This window comes from Mytilus trossulus, chromosome 5 (assembly GCF_036588685.1).
Source record: "Mytilus trossulus isolate FHL-02 chromosome 5, PNRI_Mtr1.1.1.hap1, whole genome shotgun sequence".
Taxonomy (NCBI): domain Eukaryota; kingdom Metazoa; phylum Mollusca; class Bivalvia; order Mytilida; family Mytilidae; genus Mytilus; species Mytilus trossulus.
The window spans coordinates 44857407-44876685 of NC_086377.1; the positions used below are offsets into that span (position 1 = coordinate 44857407).

Sequence of the window (19279 nt, forward strand, 5' to 3'; positions counted from 1 at the left end):
TGTTGTTTGCACCCTCTTGACTGACGTTTGACCTTTCACACTAAGTAATTAAAAAAAAAATCCATTGTGACTGTTGTGGTGGTTGTTTTTTTAAAAATCTGCCGAAAATTGTGAACATAAATTTGTGACCGGACAAATCATGCAAATTAAAAAATAATTCTTCGTATGCAACTATTCCAGTCATAATTAGGTTCGATAACTCTGTATTTGACTGGTTTAATAATTATGATTGTGTTAAATGTACTGGTTCCACAAGTAATTATTTCAATATATATATATATATATTATATATATGTTGCATCTTTGTTACAATCTATCCGTGGTTCCTTCCGTTAATATAAAATATTATCATAAAATGATTTCATAATAATCGTATAATATCAATATATATATAAGTTCTTGGCAAAATTTACACCGTGATTAGGCCACGTTGCCATGTTTGTTTTCTTTGATCACATTGATGGCTCAATTAATATCTCCACAATCTAGCTTTTCCCTTAATTATCATTCGAGTTGCAATAACGTGTCATATTTAATTGCAATACAAACAATAAAATCTTAATGAATTATTTGCATGTGCAAAATAAGTGTCGAACATCGTCTACGTTTGAAATTATTTGGTCGCCATTTTGTTATATGTAACTTCGAAATTTTATCAAGACAAATAACATGTATCCACTATCACAGAGGGAAACAATGTTTAATTCTATCCTGCATTAAGGTAAGACAATCATTGAAAAGACATGCATCTAACAATTTTTTGATTTTCATCGTACAAATCTTCAAAAATATATATTACCATGTCGCCCCACGCTATCAATGTTCATGTAAACTGTATGGTCGGTGCATGTAAATCTTTATTTTTAGTGTGAGAGACTGTTTCTAATAAATATATTGAAAAACATGTAAAAAATGAAATTTCTTAAGTACAAAAAGACACACTTTTTTGATAAATATTTGCAATATTCCTTTTTGATTTATAACTAAATGAATACTGGCATGTCGTGTTGTTGTGAACCTTCAACAGTGGCCGCCATTTTGAAAATATTGTTGAAGACAATTGTTGTATGAAATTTTCAAATAAAGTTCGAAGCAAAAAGTTTAATACCTGAACTGATATAGTTTGCGATTTACATTAGATAAACATGTTGTCGATCTTTTTAGGGGTTGGTAGGATATAATTAACAATAAATTGGTTGAGAAAAATGATTTTACAAAAAGGTCCCATTGTAATTTTATCGAGTTTTAACGAAGATGTCAACGGAGACTGTGTGGCTATGTCACCTCAATTTTCAAAATTATTTCGAAGCACGAAATCATATTTCTGAACTGAAACTTAAAACATAATTAATTGTAAAAATGTATAAACTGTAAAACGCGGGGTTGGTAGGTAAAATATACATTATAACAAAAAAGTTATGACCGTTTTATTTATGTAACCGTTCACTTTCATTGATAATCTATCGGCCATTAATGATATACAACTTAAGTGTAAAAGTCACGTGATGACGGAGATAGTTGGATATGTCAAATCTTTTTTATCCCTATTTATAGAAAATTTTAATCATGTTAAGTTTATGTGACACTTGTAGAAAAGGTTTAGATTTAGGACTATCAACATAAAAGCAATGATCAGTAAAGCAGGCGAGACATTTCAGTGTGTACTCTTATTTCTTGTTTTGCCTATCATCTTGAAAACTTTAAAAGAGATAAAGAAACTTCAATTGAAAAAAATAATGATCGGCATTAAAACTTTCGTTTAATTTTAACAATATTTTATTCAAATAAATTGTATTAGGCAACAGGCATAGCCTATGTAAGCCCTCTCTACAAAACAAGGTACAATATATTACATTCAAACAAAGCAAGACATACACAAACATAAAGAAAAACATAATTAATTTTTCAAAAATACTTCTTAGCTGACTGGAATGATGTTTCAAATGTTAACTCAGAAAAATTAATAAGAAATAAATTATGAAAAAAGTTCTTTTCTAGGTAATAACTCCAACATTGATTTAGAGGTCTCACATTAAATTAAATGGTCTCCAGTCAGGTATTTAAAATAATAAATTAAATAACTGTTTTTGAAAACCACATGTAACTGTTTGATATCATGTACTTAAAATATAGATTTAAGAAATTAAAGATATACAAATTGAACATATGAATGATATAGAAATAAAACTTTCATCATGTTTTGATTCAGGGATTTTATATTTTAGTTGATGGTTCAGTAGCAAATATTTCATGCATATTCAGGCCTAGAAACAGAATTAAAATAAATATGAAATGTAGGCTCTGCTAAGCATTGTGATGGATTGAAGGGCTGTATATATTTTTTGTTTGACAAAGGCAGTAATTTTGCCTTGCAACAGACCACCTATGGGTTCTCAGGGGTACAAGTATATTTACAAAAAGTAAAATAACAAAAATACCAAATTCCATAGCAAATTCAAAACATAAAGTCACTTATCAAATAGCAAAATAACAATAGACCAAAGATGGATCCCTCCGTAAGTCATTGCAATTTATCTTCACGAGACATTGCATTTGGCGTCTCATCTCCAAAACATGCAGCTGTGTATAGTTTATAGGACATTTATCATATAATGTATCTTATCAGAAATTAACAAATGTAAATATTTATCAAATTTTTGTTCTATAATATATTAAAAGATAAACGAAAACAGAACAATGCAATTTTATTCATTACTGACGTCACCAAAAAGATGTTTAGACGATTGAATGGAATGAAACATAATGCGTTAAAATATTGTACAATTGAATTTTAAGAAATTTTATATATGATATAACAGGATAAATCAGGAAAGCCTTGTTTCACATGTTTTATTGGTGTAACAATTTAACAAGCATATTTGGTGAATAAATATATAATGTCGTTAAAAAAAATAAAAAATTATCACACAAAATAATCATAGTTCAGTACAATCTGGAACCTTTTTGTATACAAAGGATGTTCGTAGGAGACATATTTAAGTCCATCTAATGCATATAAATATAATTCGAGTAACCCTTCAACTCACCTTTCTCAAAGGTATGTGATCATTTATCATCACTTTCAGTCTGTTGTCCGTGACATTTTCTAAACAAAAATATAATTCGAGTAACCCTTTCAACTCACCTTTCTCAAAGGCATGTGATCATTTATCATCACTTTCAGTCTGTTGTCCGTAACATTTTCTAAACAAATTCTCTGAAAATGTTCGATGGATTGCATATAAAGTGTATTTCATCATCTATAACATGCCTTTAATTACTTTTTACGACCAACATGGCCACCATGGCTAAACATAGAAGTAGGAGTCAAACTTGAGTGTTTAGCTAGTATCTCGGAAAGAGATACAATAATTGAAAAACTGACGTAGATTGAAATTATTGAAAAATCAATCCACCTTTGAAGAGTTGTTGTCAGTGGGCTGTTGATTTTTCAACTGTTCTTGGGTACTGTTTTGAAAATATAAGTTAGATTAAAAGTCTAAATTATCAGCATGATAATTACTATCTACTTATATTTCAGAATAATCGGCCTTTATTTAGTAGTTGGCCCTGACAAATTGAGAATTGAGAATTTTCAATTGCCTTTAGTGAGTTACTGCCATGAAGTATTCAAGAGACCTTAGCTGTTATCCTAAAAATTATACGAACCTCTTTAAAAGTGTACGGTTTAACTGAACAGTTAGACATGATGTATCTAGCCTTCAAATCTTAGAAAATGTCTTAATTTATTTCTGAAATATGAAGTTTTTACTTAATTTTCTGTTTACAATTCTGTTAATACAACTCAGACCCTTGTATAGGTATCAACAGATGATGCAGATAAAACAATTTTGCGATGCATAATAATCCAAATAATAAATATATTTTAATAATCAAAATAATGTTGATTTACATAAAGAAATGTCTTGATTTGTGTAATGAGTTTTAATGCGGCCAATAATCATGATAACATACTTGATTTTCCTGCTTTCCATTCTTTTCAACTGAAGTTTGAATGTTCCTTTTATTTTATGCAGAGTAAATTTCCTAAATATCTTGCATAGGCAGATCTAGGGACCTTTCGTGGAAAAGTTTTGTTTGATTATACAGAAGCTTCACTATAGCCGGGCTGTAGCCGGAAGCCCCTAAGGTGGTTATGGACATATGGAAGTGGTTATGAACGTGTTATTGTAGTTTTGGACACGTTAGTGTGGTTATGGACATGATAATGTAGTTATAGACATGTTAATGCGGTTATGCTCATTTAAATGTTGTTATGGATATGTTTATGTGGTTATGAACGTGTTATTGTAGTTATAGACGCGTTAGTGTGGTTATGAACATGTTGAAGTGATTATTGACACGTTAATTTGGTTATGAACGTGTTATTATTGTTATGGACATGTAAGTGTGGTTATGGACTTGTTAATGTGGTTATCGACATTTTAACATGGTTAATATGGTTATAAATATGCTATGTGGTAACATATATTTCAATGTCGTTTCAAACAAGTTGATCTGAATGTAGACGCGTTAATGTGGTTATGGACATGTAAATGTGGTTCTGGGAATGTTAATATGGTTCTGGACATGTGTTTATGTGGTTATAGACATGTTGATGTGGTTATGAAAATGAAAATATGGTTATTATCATGTCCCGTTTAATGTAAGACTAGAACGTCAAGTTGGGTTTATCAACCTTCTACTACACACATTCAATTAGTAGAGGACACTATAATTATGAAAAGAAAATACCAGTCTATACTGTTTTTCTTCATTCTGTATGTTAAGAAGAAAAGGAGTAATAATCATTTCAAAAATCTTTTGCAGTACGCTTCAGTAGATTGAGCAGTTTCAATTCGAATATAGATATAACAAGATGTGATATGAGTGTCAGTAAGACAGCACTCCATCCAAGTCATAATTTGTAAAAGTAAACCGTTATAGGTCAATGTACGGTATTCCACACGGAGCCTTGGCTCACATCGGACAGCAAGCTATAAAGGGCCTCCAAATATGAATAGTGTAAAACCATTCAAGCGGGAAACCCAACAGTGTAATCTATGTAAAACTCGAGAACGAGAAACATTGATGAAGCACATCAACAAATGAAAACCACTGATCATTGTATAATAAGAATATAATGACTTGTGGGATATATATATATATATACATCAATGCGACATGAACACAAAGATAAAAATAACCAAAATGTTGATTTATATCACAGATTCGTTAGAAATAGATGTTGTAAATGCAATAACAAAACAACATCACCACATAGCTATATATAGGTCAAGCATTTGTTGTTATCAAAACACTTACAAGTATATTTTTATTACATATTTAAATTGACTAAGTGAAAAATATTTGGTATGTAAATTTTCGACCACGTGATCAACAAGGTAACGGATACCTTTAAGGCACTATGTACATTTGACGCAATGGGTTTTTTACTTTTTATTTTTGGTCATTACAATTAATCTTAAACGAACTTATTCAAATACAGGAGAAACTGCTAAGGTGTATAAACATATAATGGTGTGTTAAGTCTATTCTAATAGAATTTGTAATTAGATAATGGGCGAACAACATGGAAGCATATTTGAAATACCGATGAATAACCAGGATTCACAAACACACGCATATAGTACCCTGACTACAGAATGGACTAAAAAAACTGCTGACCTTTTTAGAGCAAGTAGAAACAGAGATAAGATATTATTACTCCTGATAGTACTGCAGTTTATTTGTTTATCAGTGGCAGTTGCATCCATTGTTCATTTCTATGGTAAGACATTTTTCAATATTTCTCTTAGAGGATAAATTGAATTTCCAACCACCAAATCACCATTTGATACCATCGGATCTTAAAATACAGTATATGTTTTTATGTAAGCAAACGCTAACTTTTACACCAAAGTCCTTTAAAGGTGACGACTAGTTTTTCTTTTCAATCTTGGTATGTGAAATTTCATGTCTGCATTACAAAATGAGAAATATTTGAAACCAAAAAATAATAATTGATTATTTTCTAGCTGTAAAAAGATTAGATATTTTATGAACATTCGCATTCTTATTAAATATATTGATTGTAGAACCACATGGATCAAAAGGCGTAAAAGGAAGTCCTGGAGATTTAGGAGGTATACTATTGATTATTTCTGGGTACATTCATTTTCGTACCACAAAACAAGTTACTTGTGGCTGCGGTGTTAGCTCACTATAAACTGTTTTTTATGCTTAAATCAAAGTATATTACATTCGACAAATGTTCGATAGTTTAGTTTCTACAAATGTCAATTCGTTATAATTGATAATCAAAATTTGGCACACCCAGGAACATGTATATTGTTAGGTATACTGTTCCTAGGTACACCAGACTTGATTTTCGTATACATAAGACTAATAAGTGGCGCTCATTTCAGAACAGTTCAGCTTGATATATTCCGTGCATTTTGTCAATAGATTCAATTGATTGATTTATTGTTGGTTGCTTTACGCCGCATTAGCACAAAAAGGCTATATCGCAGCGAGAGCTAATTCGAATATTTTTACAATTTATAGCATATTTTTAAAATAAGACAAAAAGTCCTTCAATATTCTAAAATTCTTGACTAAAGCAAATTGATATATTATACAAATAAAAATCAACAGTAAAATAACGTGATAAAAATTAAAAACGATTTAAATATAATAACATTTTTATATTCTATAATACATTCCAATTTCTTTTAAAAATGCAACAATATTTGTTAATGGAACATTATTGAATAAATCATACATATTATTGACATTGAAATGCATCTTACGAATATCAGCAAAGTCAATACAATTAATTAAAACATGTTTAATAGTATACTTGCAGTTGCAAGGAACACATTGTGGTTCATCTTCATTTTTTAAAAGATACTCGTGTGTTATTCTAGTATAACCAATACAACATCTAGTAATAACACACTGATCTTTTCTGCACATAATATTATTAAAAGGTTTGCCTAAATTAGGTTTAATTTCATGCAATTTATTATCATCTATTTTACTCCATTTATTTTCAATATATTAAAAACATATTCTTTAATATTAGATTTAAAATCAGTATATGGTATATTACAGTTAGATATAGGGTCACCCATGGCATTCTTTGCCTCAAGGTCTACAGCTGTGTTTCCAAGGATTCCAACATGACTCGGAACCCATAGAAGTATTATTTCTTTCAGACGAATTTTTAAATTCCTTATTACATATAAAATTTTGAGAATTGTCAATAGATTCAAAGAAAGGTGTAAATGTTATGCGAAGAATGGCATATTTTGCTTTTTGGTATTCAGATAGGTATTTTAAGTTAAGGTACCTAAACAAATATTTTAAATATAATGATATACAGCAAAAAAAGAAAGGACATACGCAAGTTGAAAATACTGTTGAAGGCTGCACTTTGACTTGTAACGGTTTACTTTTTACCAATTCTGTTAGATGGAAAGTTTTCTCATTGACACGGATGTAGCACACCTTTTAAAATATATATTTAAACATATACAGTACAATTTGCTGTTGTCACGACACATAAGCAGACATATTAATATATTAATTGACCGTGATTGTATGCTTCTAAAAATAGATGAGCATCCTGTAATCACACTGGAGAGATAAGTAGATAATTTCTTTCCACTTAAAATAATACCTCGTTTATTGTATCAGATATCCTTGTTTAATTTCTACGAAAAGGTAAACCCTCCCGAAACGAAAGCTTATTTTAATAAGCTATAGTAAGAGGTGAGGTAATGTGAAAGGCGGTATCGTAGAATTAGAAAGTGCAGGTTCCAGCTCCGCTCGAGGAGGAAGTTACTAATCAAATATTCTATACCATCGTTATGTTGATTTTTCGAGGCACTTTACACATATTCTAACTACAGTGGTGTTTCTTTATCATAAGAAATTTGATGGACAAGGTTTAAGTTGCAGTTGTTCTTCCACAAAATCAGACATATACATACATTGTATGCTTCTAAAAATAGATTAGTATCCTATAAATAAAAGCAACAGTAGTATACCGCTGTTCAAAACTCATAAATCAAAAGACAAAAAACAAAATCGGGGAAACAAACTAAAACTGAGGGAAACGTATTAAATATAAGAGGAGAACAACGACACAACATTAAAATGTAACACACACAGAAACGGACTAAGCATTAGACAAAATCTATGATTATAATGAAGAGATGCGTAAATGATCATTTATGTACACTGCAAATAATACTTCGTGTATTGTAGCAGATATCCTTGTTTAATTCTAACGAGAAATACGTCCCAAAACAAAAGCTTATTTTCTTAAGCTATATTTAGAAGAGGGGATAAGGTCTTTGTGCAATGCTAGGCGGTGTTGTCGTAGAGGTTAGGAATAAAAAGTACAGATCATCTCTTATAACAGCGTTAGGTTGATTGTCTAGGCACTTTATATGTATGTATCAATTCATACAATTATAAACAAGTGTCAATACTTAATCTGGATGTACATAAAAATTAAAAAAATGTTCTTCCTAACGGGAACAATTTATGTTACATGCTTAGAACTATTAATAGATTATGTCCTTTGCATGCAGCTTGTATTGAGAAATATTACATGCATGACAAGTACTAGCACATGTTAATGTGGTTATGAACAATAAATGAATGAATCTTAATTGCATTATCAATTTACATTGCTTTAGCATCATACAAGGTATATACATACATGTATATGACAAATATGACAAAATACAGAGAACAATTAAATAAAACTAAATATAATGAAGAGATAACTTTTTTTTTTTTTTTTCAACTTTAAATATTTTATTTCACTACTGGTTGTGAACAATGTCCCTTAGCGCTACAACAATGACGCTAAGGTTCCTCCCTGAGTTGTTAATTCGCTAATGAAACCAGGGGATTTGATTAGCAAAATATATCTTATCTTTATATCGTGTTAGTTGCATTTTACAAAATATTTATACGAGCACACAATACATATATATTATTCAGTGATCCTATATATATAAAAAAAATTATACATTCATATAAGAAAGTAATAAAAAGAAGAATACCAAATAACCGGATTTTTGCCCGTCATTTGTTTTGATTATATAAAACTAGTTGAACCGAAAGTAGCATGATCAAGAATGATCAAGCATGGTTGACCTCATGGCCCTCGTGGCTTGACAAATAATTTTAATGAAATGGTGAGTAATTTATTATAGTCGTCAAGTTACTTATCAAATGTGTAAATTTTTAAACTTATAATAATCGAGTATTTCAGGTAAGTAAGAATGAAGTATATCCAAGAGATCAAAGAAGGAGCTATTGTAGTATTGACCCCTGATCTTGATTGATTTGTAAATTATTGATTGAATGAGTTTTTTTTTTTTTTTTTATTTAATTACTGTAGTATTTATATGAGGTCTAATTCACATAAAAAATAAAAATATAATCAAAGTTTTGATATTTTCCTATGAAATTTTCTCAAAAATAGACTATCTGGATGATATAACATTTGTGTTTCAATTTCATTTTTGAGAACTGACAGCATGTTCACAAATTTAGTTCTCTTTTCTGATAAATAAAAACATTTATAAATCACAAAACAAATCATTGTTATGACATGATTAAGTGGATTATATTCAATATCTACAATTTTATATCCAAGTACAAGATTTTTAAGACAGAAGACATGTTGATCTATATTAAAATACATAAATATGTCATAAATTATGGACCAATAATTTTTTACCCATTTACATTCAAAGAAAAAATGATTATAGTTATCACATTTGGAACAAATCACACAATTTGGATTATCAGATATTTTCCAACGGTGCAAATTAAGATTAATTGCTGTAATATTATGCAGTAATTTCCATCTAAACATTTTCATTCTATTATCTTTTAAAAAATGGAATGTAAAAGTAAGGTTCTTCTTTATAAAATAAGTAATGTTGTCAAAGGTGAAATGATTTTTCCATACAGAGAATCCTACTGGGAGCTCTTTATTAGATTTAATTAAGATATTATATATTTCTTTGAATGAAATTTTGTCCAGATTGTAATACAATCCATGGCTATTCATCCTTATATCTTGTTTAGTATTTGTGGATGTTTTACTCTTTAATTTTTCTTTCCAAGATTTGGGTATAGCTTTACGTAAAAAACATGTTTCTACTATCCAATTTTGTTTCCTTTTAAGCTTGTCTAATATGTTTTGAGAAATTTCTCCTTTATCGTCAATTATGTCATTAATAAAAATTATATCTTCTTCTATCCAATGTTTAAAATACAAACTTTTGCCTTTATTCTTAATATATTGATTTCCCCATATAACTTGTTTCCTGATATCTAAAAAATTCTCAGGGTTTTTTGTCTTCCCGCCACCATTTTTAATCCAGCATTTTAAGATTTCTAAGTAAAAAGTAGGCAGGTATTTTATGTTTTCTAATGATTTGTGAGAACCCAGATTCATTTTAAATATGAGGTTTTTACCCCCAAACTCACTGAAATAGTAGGTTGGAATAATTTTCCAGTTTGCCCAAGTTTTATCTGTAAGTCTTTTAACCCAATTTATTTTCATTGCTTCTATGTAAGAATCTAGATCTGTCATTTTTAACCCCCCTTCTAAATAATCTTTACTTAGCACTGAGCGTTTAACTTTCTCACTACCACCCTCCCATAAAAAATTATATATCATCTTCTTAAACTTAGATATAGTTTCTTTGCACAGATTTATTAGTGATGCAATATATGTTATATTAGGTATGACTAGTGTTTTGATGATAGTGATTTTACCAATCATGCTAATTTTCCTTTTTTTCCAATCATTAATTATTTTTTCTGATTTTTCCAACTGTTTTTCTGTATTAAGTTTTTGACATTCTTTCTTATCAGAGCCAAAATAAATACCAAGACTTTTTACGTTATTTTTCCAATTAATGTTTTCGAATTTGTCCTTGCAGTGTTTAAGTTTACCTAGCCATATACCTTCTGTTTTGTTTCTATTGAGTTTTAGTCCAGAGAGCGATCCAAAGGTTTCAATTATATTAAGTGCATGCTTTATTTCATTTTTAGTTTTTAAAAAAAGAGTTGTGTCATCTGCTAACTGTGAAATTTTTAGACTATGAGTTTTTTTATCAATTTTGATTTGTATTCCTTTTATATCATTAGAGTCTCTTATTCTGCAAGCAAGTAATTCAACTGATAAAACAAACAATAGAGCGCTTAAAGGACACCCTTGTCGAATTCCGCGCTCAATGTTGAAGGTTTCTGAAATCCACCCGTTATTTAAAATACATGAAGAGATAACTTATAATAATATGAGTAATATATGAACTGATAATTTGCAATCTTAGTTTCCATGCAGCTTTAAGATAATTACACAGATTTTTAGTTGAGCTTTTAGACCCAGCTTGTAACAGAAAAATTAGCTTTCATGTATTTAGCCATGAACAATAATACTTTGGCAAAAAAATACAGCTAAGTGTTCTATATGCAGGACAAATCAACAGAAAATGATATTCATCTTCAATACATTATTCATTTTACAACCAACTTCTACAAATACGATTGTCTCTAGGAATATTGTCATAGCGACCTGTTTCTAAATATAATTTCAAGCTTCCACTACGTAGTTTTGTAAGTATATTGGTATTTAAATCATATTGTAAATAATTCTCCATAAAAAACTAGTTTGAAACATTTATAGATAGACAGTTTTTCAAAAGCATTAATACTAGCGTACCAGCTTTGATAATTTTGATCGTTCATACGTGATTTAATAAGGTCAAATGACACCTAAACTAAACAAAAGGTCTCTTACATTGGATGTCCAATTTGTTTTGCCATTAGTAGCATCAGTACATAAAACTTTATATACATCATACACAATATTTGGTTGGTCCTTAATTAAATGCAACAAATATTTAACAATTTTATATTTTCTTGAAATACGCCTCGGAAAGTGTCCGAGTTCACCACATACAAACAAAATTGGTACAGTTTTACCCAAGTTGAGTATATACTTACCAAAACGATTATGAACATATTCTATTTCGTTGGCCCGATGAAATCTCCACACCTCGGACGCATAGTTCAGAACGGATCCAATCATACTATTGAATAAAAAAACACTGTTGACTTTGACCAATTAATACTTTTTTCATCGAGTTAATTAAAGATAATAGAGCTCTTTGTTGTGCCATTTTTTTTTCAGTTTGAACAAATTTACCATTGAAATGTATCAGCATACCAAGGTAAATATATAATTTGACGATTTCATGTGCTTGGCCTTCGAAATAAAAATGGTCAGTTACGGGCTTCCAACCATTTCGAAATACAACAATTTTTGTTTTGTCCGTATTTACAGTCAAATTCCATCTCCTACAGTATAATGTAAGTTTATCTTATAAAATTTGCAAAGCATCGGCAGACTTTGCTAGCAGAACTGTATCAAATATATGAGGTAACCATTAAGTTAGATTATGTCACCATTGTTATCAACTTGTATATATCACTGATTATATCGTTAATGAAAATAGGAACAAGAGATGAGAGAGTGGTTCCCCTTGTTTCACTCCAGGAAAATTTACAAACGCATCAGATAAACCGTCTTTCGTTCTAATTCATAGACGCACGGTTTCATATACTGCTTTCATAATTGTTATAAATTTCTCACTGACTCCACTTTGTAATAACTTCTCCGAAGGCTTTGTGGAAATCGACATAAGCACAATAAACTTTAGACTTCTTGTGTAATATGTGTGATATGATTTAATGTAACATGAATATGGCATTAACAGTTGACCGGTCTGGTCGAAATCCGAACCAATTGTCAATAAGCTTTTCTTCGTCATCGGCCCAATTGATAAATCTGTTAGTCGAAATAGATGTAAAAATTTTTACATCACACTAACTAGAATTATAGGACGGTAATTATTTGGGTCGGATAAGTCTAATTTTTTTGGAACTATTATAAGGATTCCTCCTGTCCCAAAATCAGGGAAAAATCCCCAATTGAATGTGAAATTAAAAAGCATTTTCAAAATCGGAACAACGTGTTAAGGACATGTATATGTAGTTCAGGGGTATAGAAAAAAATGACAGAACTTTCTTATACAAAAATATAGATTTTACTATGCTTTTTTACAAAAAATTGATAAAAAGTAAGGGTCGCCGCTATTTTTCACGATACGAGTGGTTTATAATTGCCAAAATTTGCTTAAATTTTTCATGAAAAAACACATTTTTGTGCATAAAAAGAAATGTATGAGACATAATTTTGAAATAAAATATGAGAAGAAAGGTATTATAATATATTTTAAGAAAATTAAAAGAAAAATGGTGTCACTAAACTTATTTCTTGCTACACGTAAAAAATGAAAATTCCCTATATTTCCAGTATAAATTTTGTACGTAAAAGACTTCTCCCTTTAAATGGCTCATTTGAAAAAAATAATTCTTAAAGCACAACTATGTGGTATTTGTTAAAACATTTTCGATAATGCAATAAATAATTAAGTTTTCTTTATATAAATAAACAGTGTTACCAATAAATTGCAAATCTGTCTCCGAATTTGAAGATTTTGGCAAAAGAACCGATTATTTATTGTGATTGTACAATTCAAGATGGCGGTATACCCCTGAATTACCTTAACGTGGCTATAGACATAATACTGTGGTTATGGACATGTTTATTAAGTTATGAACATGTTGCTGTGGTTAAGACTGGAACAAAATGTTGGGTTTATGAATCTTTCACTACACAAATTTAATTAGCTGAGGAACATGCCATAAACAAGGACAATATAATTTAAAATCGCTAATTTACATTCTGTATGTTACGAAGAAAAGGAGAAATAATATTTCTAAAATATTTGGGAGCAATCTTGCAGTAGATTGAGAGTTTTTAATTCGAATATGTATATAACATTTGATTATGACTGACTATTCAATTAATTCGAATTCAAACATCAGAAATTTATCAGAAAAATATTTCAGCTATCATGGAAAAAAGTGCAAGACAAGAAGGCCAGATACAACAACTGACAAAAAATATTTCGGACCTTTCCAGCGCTCATAGACAATTTGATTTATTAGGTAAGTAAGCAAGTTACTCAAGCAGTCTGGATCGATATTAAAGCTAGCATTTAGCACCATATTACTTGTTTAAAAGTTGTGATTATGATAACCCTATGTTTAAGTTTAGGTTTAGAAAGTGGGACAAACCTACATGTTACACTATAAGGTTAGGGATTGTGTAAGGGTTATTGTTAGGTTCAGTGGTATGGATTAATGTTAGGTCAGAGTTATTTGATCGGGATATGGATAAATGCTAGGGTTAAGGGTAATGATTGGGGTAAGGTATAGTGGTATATTTAGTGGTTGGGGATTAAGATAATTAAAAATATTAGGATCAGAGGCTAGGGACTGGGTTGGATTAGGTTAACATGTAAGGGAACGAGTTTGAGGCGTTAAACATAAGTTAAATAAGACTCTTCTTAAATCATGAAAGAGAGACCTTACACTTAACTTAGTATCTAAGTTAAATTGAAGACTAGACACTATATTGAGGCGTCAAAATATAAGTAAAAAAAGAAAGACAAAACGATAACCAAAAAAAAACCGATAAAACAAACAGAAATTCACACAACTACGAAGAAAACACAGGAATGTATTCAGAGAAAAGGAGACTTGTAAATTGATTTCCCATTTTGAAATAAGTAAACATATCAAGTCTGCCGTCTTTGTAATTGATTTCCTTGTATTTTTTAAATGATTTACAAGAGAAAATGTCCTTGTCTTCCTCTTAAACCACGAAAGACACACCTTACATTTAACTTAGTTTACAAGTAAAATTGAAGACTTGAAACTATATTGAGGCGTTAAAACATTTAAGTCAAATAAAGGAAAGACAAAACTATAACCAAATGAAAAAAGTAAGACAAACAGATTTTCACTACGGACAAAATTATCACTACATGAATACGACGTGAACCCAACTAAAACATCAGCTGGCTTCTGATGTTTTCTGGAATGACATACATGTAGGCTATTGGTTTGCATGAAACTTAATGAAAAAAAGATTTCGACTTTACTTGTTACAGTAGTTTCGTTGTAAGTAGCAACTCTTTAACAATACAATAAAAAAGAAGCACAACCAATGGTGTATCGTATTAACTGACATTTATATTCGTATTAACTACATACCCGTGGCAAATATAAGCAACGCAAACATAATCTTAGTTTGCCGAAAGCCCGTCATGCTCGTTAGACACCAGATTATATTATAAATATTTACAAATATTATTATCATCATTATTACAATTACAATGCATACTCAAATAGTTATCAAAAGTACCAGGATTATAATTTTATACGCCAGACGCGCGTTTCGTCTACATAAGACTCATCAGTGACGCTAAGATCAAAATAGTTAAAAAGCCAAATAAATACAAAGTTGAAGAGCATTGAGGATCCAAAATTCCAAAAAGTTGTGCCAAATACGGCTAAGGTAATCTACTCCTGGGGTAAGAAAATCCTTAGTATTTCGAAAAATTCAAAGTTTGGTAAACAGAAAATTTATAAAAATGACCATATAATTGATATTCATGTCAACACCGAAATGCTGACTACTGGGCTGGTGATACCCTCGGGGACGAAACGTCCACCAGCAGTGGCATCGACCCAGTGGTGTAAATAGTTATCAAAAGTACCAGGATTATAATTTTATACGCCAGACGCGCGTTTCGTCTACATAATACTCATCAGTGACGCTCAGATCAAAATAGTTAAAAAGCCAAATAAATACAAAGTTGAAGAGCATTGAGGATCCACAATTCCAAAAAGTTGTGCCAAATACGGCTAAGGTAATCTACTCCTGGGGTAAGAAAATCCTTAGTATTTCGAAAAATTCAAAGTTTGGTAAACAGAAAACCGAAATGCTGACTACTGGGCTGGTGATACCCTCGGGGACGAAACGTCCACCAGCAGTGGCATCGACCCAGTGGTGTAAATAGTTATCAAAAGTACCAGGATTATAATTTTATACGCCAGACGCGCGTTTCGTCTACATAAGACTCATCAGTGACGCTCAGATCAAAATAGTTAAAAAGCCAAATAAATACAAAGTTGAAGAGCATTGAGGATCATCATTCCAATGTACGTATTATCCTACATACACCAAAACCAAACTTCCGACTAAATGCACCCATTCATAGACGGCCAGGAACAACTAGAGATAAAACAATATAACAGACCAAAATTCTCTAGATACCTGTGTCAGTGGATGCCAAGTGCGCAATCCCGTCTCCAGGGCCAAGTCTCTGACCTACACCTAAAACATGTGCGTACTGGCAAAATTGATTGCAGTAAAACTATCAAATTACTAGTATATACATGTACATCAAGTGTTTACTCGATGCACGACAGCTAGAAAGTGAATCTTTGCTTTACTGCCAGAATGTATAACAAATTGGTCACTATGTGTGACCTTATGATATATTCATACGACCCGTACCCGTCAATACAATATTGTCCCGCTATACTAAACGAAACGCGGGAAAGCACACTTATATAAAGGGGCCCTTTATAGCATACTGTTTGTTGTGAGCCAAGTTATTGAAAACCGTACTTTGAACTATAATGGTTTCCTTTTACAAATTGTAGCTTGGATCAAGAGTTGTCTCCCTGGCACTCCTACCACATCTTCTTATATGTATCAATAAACAAAGGACTGAATTAATGAATATTCTTAAAATGCAAAAAATATCTTTTAAAACAGTTAAGACAGTTGGCTGCGAGGTTGGATGGGAAATGTTCATGAACAGTTGTTATTATTTTGAATTAGAATCAGTGAAGACTTGGAAAGATGCGAAGGTAAGGGACTACCAATTGATTTATGTGTGTGTGTGTGCGTGTGTGTGCCTGGGATTTGATGAGGGTTGGGTTTTGATGGTGGGGTGGTAGTTTTGAACAATTTTGTCCCACATTTTTATTTTTTATTCTATTCGGTCCTGTCTAAATATTTATCCTGACATTTTTCTACATAAATTGTCATCCTGTCATTTTCCAGCAAATTGTTTCTTCCTGTTCTTTATTTACTCAAAAACTTCTACCTTTTTTCAAATTGCATCCTAGCATGCTCATATTAAATCTGTACCGATACAGTGAGTTAAATGTCGTCCTCTACACCATTGTCTATGATTGTGCTCTTACTAAAGGAGAAAAAATATCATAATTTCCGGTCAGGATTTGACAAATATCAATATCCCGATCTCGTTAGGTAAATATGCTACGTAATAAGTTCATAGGCCTGTGTGTTAATGTTTTTAACTTTGCATGTTTCATAGATTGACTGTCATAGCAAAGGAGGTTATCTTGTAAAAATTGACAACGCCGTGGAGAATTGTTTTTTAAAATCTTACTTGCAAAATGGTAAGTTATGTTTAAGAAGATAGTAGTGGTTATTTATATGAAGACATAAACGACTCGTATATGTCATTCGCTCATCTTCCTATAATGTCAATGTGAGCTTTTGTCAAGACATGGCCTCCGGCATATGTCATGTAGTAGCCAATATCTTGCTTTTGTTTGCTATTATGTTTGAAACTAAACTAAAAAAACTTTCGCCATGGAGGCAAAAGGGATATTCAAAATTATAAATCGTAAATAAACTGACAACGGCAGAAACAAAAAGACAAAACAACAGTATACAACAACAACATAGAAAAGAAAGGAAATTGACAACGCCATAGCAACAAAAAAATAAAACAAACAACAATATACAAAACACAACATAGAAAACTAAAGGCTGAGCAATACAGACCCCACCATAGAATAATACTTATGATATTGGCTACCACCCACCTCCCCTTCCAAATCTGTTTAGGCGAACACTTTTCGCCAAAAGAGACTTTGCGAATTACACATGCGTTGTGGAAGTCATCACACCGGAGTGCTTTATAAATATGTTAAAGTGCAACCGGTGGTGTGAAAACTTATAAAGGGGAGATAATTCAAGTTCTCCGGAAAGGAATGCAGATCCTGTTCCAACTGTTGTAAAATTAGGGAGAAAGAAGACGAAAGGGGGTTAAGACAATTTGAACATAATTTTCGTCATCTGTGAAACATATTCCATATTTTCAACCAACAAGTGACGTTTTTTTTTTTTATTGTTTTCAAAATTTAGATATTTGAATATTTCGGATGGTTATGTTTCTTTTTGAAAGATAGATAATGTTAATTACATTGTACAAACAAAACGAGTATTGAAAGTCTTAAACCAATTAGTAACATATTATCTCGTATTTAAACAATGTGGTTTATCAACAATTTTGATAAGAGAATATTAAAAGAGGTTGTTGTTTCTTTTAATAGATAACGTTTGGATTGGAGCAACTGATAATGAACAGGAATCTAATTTTGTCTGGGAATCCGACAATACATCTCTTACCTTTACTGACTGGAATCCTAATGAACCTAACAATGCTGCTCCAGGCGAGGATTGTGCATCAATGGGTAAAAGGTGGGACTACCGATGGAATGATTGGGCATGTTCACTTTTATTTTCATATATTTGTGAGAAACATTCGGAACTCGGCTGATTTCGTGCCTTCATTTTACGAATAGACGGAGAGTAGAGGATTAACCGGAGGATTGCGGATTGCGAGCATCGGTTGCTGTGGATTCATTTATTTTTTTTGGATACCAGTTTTTGTGGATGAAGGAAAACTTAAATGTTCATGGATATTTTATTTCGTGGTTATGCCGAAGTCGGCATACAAGCCCAATGAAAATATGTTAGTCGTTCAACACATTATTTTGTATTTCATGTGTACCAACGAAATCCACGAAAATTGGCATCCAACGGATAAAACAAGAAGCGAATTCACAATATCATACTCCGGTTTGCACCTACACGTTCATTTGTTTTATATCACGTCTTCAATAACATAAATATTTAACAGTTCGTAGTTTGTTTATATTATTCTATCCTCTTAATTTTAAATGAGTATTTATGCAACGCTAGGGAATACAAAGATTTGATAGTATTTTGAAAAACGTGGAGGGTAAATTGATAGTCATGCGCTATGAATAAAAATATGGAGTTACTTAGTAGATAGCATATACATTTGAATGGCAGATTATTGGTAGGTGCATTGGCAAAAGCACCAAGTATGTCTATCCAATCAGAAAAAAAGACTTATTTACACGATGTTTGTATCTCATATTGGGTAGTACTAAAGTAAGCATATGCAGT

The 19279-nt window shown here is 31.1% G+C and overlaps 1 protein-coding gene across 1 annotated transcript; it reads left to right on the forward strand.

Annotated features, from left to right (window-relative positions):
• Positions 1–5518: 5518 nt before the first annotated feature.
• Positions 5519–18945, forward strand: LOC134719678 (collectin-11-like). The gene is made up of 6 exons (XM_063582652.1): positions 5519–5791; positions 6099–6146; positions 14020–14118; positions 16802–16896; positions 17370–17454; positions 18397–18945. The coding sequence occupies exons 1-6, from the start codon at positions 5581–5583 to the stop codon at positions 18621–18623; spliced, it is 765 nt and encodes a 254-aa protein (XP_063438722.1). The 5' UTR covers positions 5519–5580; the 3' UTR covers positions 18624–18945.
• The last annotated feature ends 334 nt before the right edge of the window (positions 18946–19279 follow it).